The 9,167-nt window shown below is 40.0% G+C and overlaps 1 protein-coding gene and 1 pseudogene across 1 annotated transcript in view; both read right to left on the bottom strand.

Annotated features, from left to right (window-relative positions):
- THADA (THADA armadillo repeat containing) overlaps positions 1–9,167 on the bottom strand; it is a 323,536-nt gene that overhangs the window by 243,417 nt on the left and 70,952 nt on the right. Inside the window, exons 22-23 of the mRNA XM_019647913.1 lie at positions 5,388–5,520; positions 1,716–1,829 (exon numbers count right to left, since the gene is read on the bottom strand). Of these exons, the coding sequence (XP_019503458.1) occupies positions 1,716–1,829; positions 5,388–5,520 (247 nt within the window). The remainder of the gene's footprint in view (positions 1–1,715; positions 1,830–5,387; positions 5,521–9,167) is intronic.
- LOC109385529 (60S ribosomal protein L3 pseudogene) lies at positions 7,730–9,028 on the bottom strand (annotated as a pseudogene).

The following is a 9,167-nucleotide window of genomic DNA, read 5'->3' as shown; positions in this document are numbered from 1 at the left end:
TGAAGCGACGTCCTCCACAACTAGACTGAAGAACAAAAACAGCAATTTGTCTACCTGTCTGTTCCCCTTCCCCGATTCCCCAATGCTGTTCCCCTCTCCCCAATTCCCCAATAAAATCTTAAAAAAAAAGACTAATAAGTATACGAAAAGATGTCAAAGCTAGCTAGTTATCAGAGAAATGCAAAATTGTGGCGAACACCAATTCACACCAAGCAGAAAGGCAAAACTGTATACGATGCAACACTGTTAAGAAATTAAAATGTACTTGGAGCTCAGGAATCTTAAAAACTAATGTTGAATGAAGAGACCCAAACTACAAAAAGATGTGTAGATGATGATACCATTGATCTAAAAAAATAAAAGGTCATAAAATGAAAACATGCATAGGAATGATTTGGATTAGTGATTACAGCTGAGGATGAAGAAAGGGGAATGGGATGGGGTAGAAGTAAACAGTGTATACAATTGTATCTGTAACATTTTACTTCTTAAACTTGGAATTGGTTTCATGGATGTTCATTATTCATTTACATTTTTATATGCTGAAGTATTTCACAGATACATAATAAAAATAGTAAATAAACCATAGGGGGGGAGAAGGAAAGCAAATCATCAAGTAACATCTAGAAAACTGGTCAGGGACAAATTTTTAAATTTTACCAATCTAATACAAGTGATCTAAAATGCCATTAATGATCTTGAAGCAGAGTAGGGCAATAAATACCCAGTATTCTTTAAAGCCAAACTCCATTACTTTTGTATGATCTTACAGAAAATAGTTCTTCTTTAAAGTGATAGTCTAGGAAAATGGAATCAGTTATATTTGTCATATTTTATTGGAAAATATCTTTAAATGATCATTTCTGAAAGGTGATTAATAACACTTTATTTAAAAGTTTTAAATAAATTTGATATCTTATAGTCACAGGCCACTACGTGCCATGTGTTAATAAACCCCATCCTTCTATACCAGTCCACATCCAGGGCCCACGGGCTCCACTTCAACACCTCCCATAGGCTCTGGAATAAAATCATATGTACTAACTGTACCTGATTATAAAGCTCAGCTCTCAGTCTGTTCCCTGACCTAGCACAGGCCTCCTACAGTTGGGTAGAACATCCTACTATGAAGCATTTACTGAGAAAGCCTAGACAGAAAGTATTTGACAGGTATTGACTATGGTGAAGAAAAGTAGAGCTGTGAGGAGTACTTAATCCAACTTCATACGCTCACATACATACATACTTAACCCAACGTTAGCAGTGACTAAAAGGGACTAAGTAAGTATTAGCTAAAATTAAAATCAGAGTATACCCAACGTCAAACACTATATTTCAGGGAAAGATTCGACTGCTGAATTATAAAATGTATATCAACTCGAAGATGCACACATGAAATTTTAAACTGATAGCATATTCATTTTTAAAATTTTAGATACAATGCTAAGCATTACAAAATATCTAAATTGGATGTTTTCACCAGAATTTAAAAGTAGTTCATTTTGGTCAATACATGTGTATATCAACTAAAGCAATGGTTTATTTTGTGGACAGGAAAAGACCAAAATAAAACAAACAAACCAAAAAATCCAAATAAGCTTCAAACATCTGTCCTATCTTCAAGAGTTCTATATCTTTAGAAGATTTTTTTTTAAGTACAACAAAGATTTAAAACCACAACCTTCCTAGCAGGGTTTGTGTACTTCTGTTCTTACCTGGGGGACCGTGCTCTGTGAGTCATCTGTAGGCCCAGCCAAAGAGATTAACTCTTTCATTGTTATCTTCAACAAATCCATTTTGCCTTTCTTAGGTTCAGATGCCAACAGTGCCTATGGGAAAACAAGACAAAAATTAACAAGGCTCTTATTTTTACATACATTTATTTGCTACTTCCCAGAATCAATCCCAAAATGCAAAATCTCCTTGATAAAACTATGTGGTATCAAGCAGGTTAATGAAGCCACGTGGCCTTGGGCAGGTAGTTTAACCTCTCCATCACTCAGACTCTTCATCTGTAAACTTAGGTAAAGGTGATATCATGGAATCTCTAAGGTCACATCTGGTTTGCTTGTTAATTATATAATTCTAAGGTTGAGAATGGCTCTTATTGACAACCCTTTTAGGACCATAATTAGGTGGCAGATTTCAGATAGAATAAACAAGTCAGTTTTAGTAACAAATTTACCCAACAAGAAAATTCTCTTTACTTAAACAAAAAAAACCTTGGATTAAATCTCTTTTAAGAATTTGGAGACACCCTAGAGATTGATCAGTTATTTAATTCTTCACAAAAGTGTTTCTACCTGGAAAACTATCAAATTGTAGCACTGGCAACTCCATGAGACAAAAGAAAATACTACAAACTCCAAAGGGGTCCTGTATTTGAATTTTCGAGAGCTGCTTTGTGTCTAGCATTTTGCCAATGTTCAAAAAGCATAAAAACAGGCTGTCAAACCACTTGAGGTGATGAAAAGGAATGAAGTACTGATACACGCTACAACGTGGATGAACCTTGAAAACATCATGCTAAGTGAAAGAAGAGAGACACAAAAGACCACATATTATATGATTCCATTTATACGAAATGTCCAGAACAGGCAAATCTATAGAGACAGAAAATAGATTAGTGGTTGGGTAGGGGCTTGGAGGATCACAGGTATTTCATAGTTATGTAGCAACTGGCTCCCAAGAGTGAAAAGTTTCAAGCTACGCAGTTTCTTCTGAAGTATTTATAATCCACAAAAAGAGAAAAGTAAAGATACACCTGCAAAATAAGTTTAAAAGAGAAATTTCTCACAGTACATTTATGCTCAGCAAACACATACAGTGTTTTTCATGACCATTGAAAAAAATTTTATCTGTCTATACAAAAGATAAGCTCATAAACTAAGTAGGCAGTCCTTCTCCACAGCTAACATTAACTAAGCAGAGGTTTCCACCAGAACAAGAATATAACTTTCTTAGTAAGTTATGCTAAGAGAAATGGGGCCTCTCTAAGCATATTTTTCTAATAAATTAGATTTTATTTAACTAAAATAAGAAAGCTATATGCAATTACTAAAATGTCTTTTGGGAGCCATGGCTTTTATCCCCCAAGAGCTGTATGAAGTTATGACACTCTTCTCATCCTGATTGCTCTATCACTTGGACCAATATTTAGTACTAGTTGGAGGGCAGAGGTGGAATAAGCATCCGCACAAACATGCAACCAGACCTTGTTGCCGCCTTAACATTTGCCCTCAGACTGATGAATGAGGAAAAGAACTCACTAGGTCAGAATGAATTACAGGAAGGAGAACCAACCATTCTGATCCAAAACGCATCAGATCAGAGAGGAGCTGATTTCTGACGGGCACCAAAATCCATCCAGCAGATCTACCTCCATGATGTCTGAATCAAATCAACAACCTCCATCGCCCCTTGTCATAAAAAAAAATCATGACTTTGGGAATTTGAGGGAAGAATAAGAGAAGGCAAATCTTTAGGGGCACTAAAAAACAGAGACTTCACTTTACTTACTTCCATTGCTTTTTTTTTTTTTAAAGATTTTATTGGGGAATTGGGGGAGGGGAACAGACCAGTTGCTGTCCTCTTGTTCTTCAGTCTAGTTGTGTAGGACGCCGCTTCACTGGCCCATGTTGGTATTATCATTGCGCTCGTCCCGGGTGAGGCAGATCGGTTACTGGCCCCTGGACAGCTGCTCACGCTGGCTGCCAGCCATGCACGGTAGTTCAAGGCAGCCCACTGCAGCAAGGGCTGCAGCCTACGCCATCACCGGCAACTCATGGCAGCCCAGCTCCAGGTCGAGCTGTTGTTCACCATCTTAGTTGTAGAGGGCGCAACATCACTGGCCCTCATCTGGGATCCGAACTGGCGGCCCTACTGCTCAGAGGTGGCGTCCCAAGCCAACTCTTAACCAATGTGCCACTAGGCCGGCCCACTTTCAATGCTTTTATTAGACTACCCCTGTTCCTGGATTTTATCTTACTGAATATTAAAGAATGACCTTTCGGGTCAGGGTCTGATTTAGTATTGTGAGGACTTCGGATTTTTATCCTTTGGATTCATGAAGGTGATAGCCTCTTAATTTCAACACTGTGGAAATAAAATATTTTTCTATCCAATAGTAATATATCGGTGTGCTGATATAGAGCACTCTTTAAGGTATAATGTCAAGTGAAAAAAAGCAAGGGTCAAAACAGTGTGTGCAATAGCTTTCAACTGTGTTAAATAAAACACACACACACACACACACACACACACACACTCTCATATGCAGAGGGGCTCAGGGGTCAGGCTCATGGGCTCAAGTCTTAGCTTCACTCTTACTATCTCTGGGGCCTTTAGCAACTCACTTAACTTTCCTAAGCTCCAGTTTCTTCATCTATAATATACGGATGATAACAGTATCTATCTCATAGGGCTTGAGGAAGGATTAAATATGATTACATATGTGAAATAAATACTTACAAATGTTAGCTACTATTAGGATTAGGATTATTTTATACATGGAAATTTTATAGACGGATTCAAAAGAAACTGTTAACGCTGGTTGCCTACGAAGAGGATCTTAAAGGTTTTGATGTGACAGGAAGACTATTTTTTCCTAATTCAAAAAAAAAAAAGCAACATGTGCACTTCCTGGAAGTGAGCAATGAATGTGCCACAGTGATGTCTGCCTATTTAATACACAGGCGGAAATCTATACCACTGTCTGTTTACATTACAAGACTGACCTCTTGGAGTGTTTGTTCCAAGAACAGATCTGTCACGAGAACACACTGTCCACACACTAAAACAAAGCCACAAGGGCCGGCCGAGTGGCGCGTTGGTTAAGAGCTGGCTTGAGACGCCAGAGGGTCCCAGTTTGGATCCCACATATGAGGGCCAGTGACACTGCCCTCTACAGCTAAGATGCTGAACAACAGCTCAACTTGGAGCTGGGCTGCCATGAGTCGCCGGCGATGGCGTAGGCTGCAGCCCCTGTGGCAGTGGGTTGCCATGGGCTACCATGTGTAGCCAGCAGTCAGCGTGAGCGGCCAGCAGCCGCAGTGAGTGGCCATCCAGAAGCCGGCAACTGACCTGCCTCGCCCAGGAAGAGCGCAATGATGGTGCCAAGATGGGCCAGTGAAGCAACGTCCTCCACAACTAGACTGAAGAACAAAATGACAGCAACTTGTCTGTTCCCCTTTCCCCAATTCCCCAGCACTGTTCCCATCCCCCAACTCCCCAATAAAAATCTTTTAAAAAAAAATAAAGCCACAAATGCTGTAGTACTAAAGAGACAGAAATGGACCTTATGCAATATGCTCCCTCACACGTCAAGGGGGTTAGAATGCACTATTATCAAAAGACAAACAAACAGCTACGGTCCTGTGGATTAGTACCTGTATGTAGAAGGGAATTCCAGCACTGCGCCTTGTAGCACAGAGTTTAGATGAAGGATCACTGCTTTTAATTTCCTCTAAAACATTCCATAACCACTGTTCTGGGAGCTTTTGCAGACTCACATTAGGGCACCTGAAAGGCATATGGAGAGCAAACATTTGGAATTATCAGGTACCAAAAGGTAAAAGTACAAACTGTTGATACGTACTAACACTATTAGAAAAGAACACATATCCTTACATTTGGAGGGAGGGAAACTGAAAAATGTTTCACTTTCTGCTTTTCACCTACTTTCCTCTTTATGATGGGTCTTAGGATTTGAAGCTATTAAAGATTCCACTCTTATGAAAGCATATAAAGCATGTGTCTTGTCTGCAAAATAAGCTTTAATACCTAGGTTTGCACCCACATTTAACATGTTCTAAAGATGGTTCATCAAGCTCTCACAGGTGTTCTATACCACTGCACAACTCCAGAGTTCTGACCAAGAGAACATAACTTTTTTGTAATTTATGTTCTACATTTATAGAGATTATACATAGTCAAAGGAAACACATTCTAAAGTACATTTTAGTAATCATTTTCATCTCTCTCAAAATGTGGACAACCACAAATAAAATTTCAACCAGATCCTATGGAGAATTAAAAAAGCAAGTTATCTGGGAAAAGGCATAAACATTTTGAGGTTATCTGAACATTACTGTTAGTGAAATTCTGCTCTATGATATTAGTTGTTACTCTAGGATGCTTAAGAACATTTAATTTAAAAAATGTTTTAAACTTATGCCTACAGGATTGTATAATATTATCCTAAGAAATAGGCTATTCAGTGGTAGACACACACATAATAATTTTACGAGGATTGTAACTGGATTTAACTAAAGTTAATATTGAAAATAAAGAGATAAAGTCCAAAGGAAAAATACAGCAGTCCGCCCCTGATCCAAGGGGATATGTTCCAAGACCCCCGGTGTATGCTTGAAACCACAACAGTACCAAACCCTATATATGCTATGTTTTTTCCTACACATATATACCTATGATAACATTTAATTTATAAATCTGGCACAGTAAGAGATTAACAATAACTAATAATAATATAGAACAATTATAACAATATACCGTAATTAATAAAAGTTATGTGAATGTGGTCTGTGTCTGTGTCTGTCTGTCTGTCTCTCTCTCTCTCTCAAAATATCTTATTACTTTTACATACAGCATGGATTCACTGGATAAAGGATGATTCACGTCCCGGGCAGAATGGGACAGCATGAGATTTCATCACACTCCCCAGAATGGCACACAATTTGAAACTTACAAATTGTTTATTTCTGGAATTTTCCATTAATATTTCCAGACTGAGGTTGAGCACTGGTAACTGAAACTCACAAAGCAAAACTGAGGGTCAGGGGTGTTACTGCATACTCTTTCATAAACTGAGGAAGATAGTCTGTAGAAAGATAACTGACTTCTAATTTATAGTGAGAATTAAGTCTCTTAGAAACAATGTGGGATTTTTTTATTCTTATTATTCTGGTTTGGTGTAAGTAGACAGCTTCAGTTTCTGACTAAACATTCCAAATAGCAACTCAAATTTAGTTTTTTATGTCTTGCATAGAACAAAATTATATATTTTATTACTCAAAAGTATATATAATATTACTCTAAAGGAGGCATTTAAAAAAGTTTCACATGGGCCTAAAAATATTATTTCCACCACAAACATTAGAACCAAATCTCCCTATTCTCAGGAGGCTCTGTAATTTTAAAGGTTTCCTTTCAGCATAGCTTAAAATCCATCGTCTCACCCCTGCTTCTTCCCACTAAATCCCCTCAGCCACCCAAATCAGCCATCAACAATCTGAACCACAAGATTAAAAGAGATTCAAAGGCATAACAACCAAATGCAAAGTGTGAACCTTGTTTAGATTCTAACTCGAACAAGTGTAAAAAGGATATTTTCAAATAACAGAGGGAACTTATACACTTGTATGTACTAGATATTATATGACACCAAGGAATTATTTACAGGATGTGCCAATGGCACTGTGGGCATGGAAGAAAGCGTCCACATTTTTTAGAGTTGCATACGGAAGTATGTAGGACTAAAAACAACAGATGGAGGCTGTATAATACTTTATAACACTTCAGCAAACCACAATGAAAGGGACAGATGGAACGAGTGTGGCAAAACTTTGATAACTGTTAAAATCTGGGTGATAGGTCAAGGTGATTTTATTCTCTCGACTTTATATATGTTTGAAATTTTTTTGTTTTATATATTTATGTTTGAAAGTTTTCATAATAAAAATAATCCTCCCACACTTTATAAGAATTGAAGTTACTTCCCATCATTGGATTTACAGTATATCTTTTTTTTCCCTCCCACTGGGAAAGAATTTTTATTGAGATCCCACCAGCTGTGCAATCTGTTGTTCCTGATATTAAGCTCCTTCTTTGCAATTCGGTCTTTCCTAAGTAGTCCCATGAATGCTTTCTTCTCCTCCACAGTCTGGAAGTGGCCATGGCCAAGATTGGAGGCGGTGTCCATGAACCTGAGGTCAATCTTCTCCAGGGCCCGCTGTTTGGCCTGCACCAGCACGGAGGGAGGGGGCGAGCACTGGCTTCTTGGTTCCCACCACACAGCCTTTCAGCAGGACAAAGTCATTGGTCACTTCACCGAAATGGACAAAGCCACCCAGAGGGTTGCTGTTCTTGTCAGGTCATAATCAGTGGAGGCGTTGTTCTTGGTCAGCTTGCCATCTTTGACGAGGTAGCCCTGGCCAGTCTTGTAGCTCTTCTTGTTGATCTCAGTGTAGTGACGGTAGCCTTTCTGCCCAGCCCGGACTGCAGAGAAGGCCACCCGGGCTGGATGTCACAGCCCAATACAGGCAATCTTGCAGCCCTCGGTGGGTCTTATGGGGCAGCCTCTTGGTGTGCCAGTGGCTGGTGACCCCTTTGTAGCCTTTGCCTTTGGTCACCCCAATGACATCGATCATCTCATCCAAACACTTGGTTCACAGAGACCTGCTGCTCTAGCCTCTCATAGGTCCAGTCCAGTTTTTCGGCCACCGTGCCTCCGTTCACCTGGATCTCCACGAGGTGGGCCTCCTTCTGGTGCAGAGGAAGTAGGAGGCATCTGAGTGTGGGTGATGACGCAATGACCTGGTGGTACTTCTTGATGCTGTTGAAGTCCTTCTCCAGCTGCTTCTTGCCGTCATCATCCCGCCACTTCTTGCAGTACTTGGTGAAGGCCTTCTTCTTAGATTTATGCCAGTTCTTATAGAAGCACCTTTTGCACTCATCGCTGATATGCTCAGCAAAGATGTTCTTGAAAGTACGAAGGCCTCAATGGGGTTTCCATGTAGCCTACAATGCCCACCACCACCATGGGTGGCATCTCTACAATGGTCACAGATTCCATAACATCCTTTTTGTTCACCTTGGACCCTGGCCTATCGACCTCCTGCACGATGTGGGTCATGCCAGCCTTGTAGCCCAGGAATGCTGGGAGGTGGACAGGCTGGGAGGGGTCATCCTTGGGGAAGTTCTTCACCTTCCCGCGGTGCTGGCTGCAGTGCTTCCGAGGCAAGAAGCCCCGAGACCCGTGCCTGGGCGCAGAGAACTTCCTGTGAGACATCTGCCGCGAATACTGCTGGTACAGCGAATTAACATTTTTTAAAATTTAAGATACCGTATTTGCCGGCGTATAAGACGATTTTTTGGCCCTGAAAAATATGCCTCCAAGTGGGGGGTCGTCTTATACGCCAGGTACACTT

Source organism: Hipposideros armiger, unplaced genomic scaffold (genome assembly GCF_001890085.2).
Source record: "Hipposideros armiger isolate ML-2016 unplaced genomic scaffold, ASM189008v1 scaffold_118, whole genome shotgun sequence".
In the NCBI taxonomy this organism is placed as follows: domain Eukaryota; kingdom Metazoa; phylum Chordata; class Mammalia; order Chiroptera; family Hipposideridae; genus Hipposideros; species Hipposideros armiger.
Note: the sequence above shows the minus strand (reverse complement) of the source record. Positions and strands in the feature narration are given on the sequence as shown.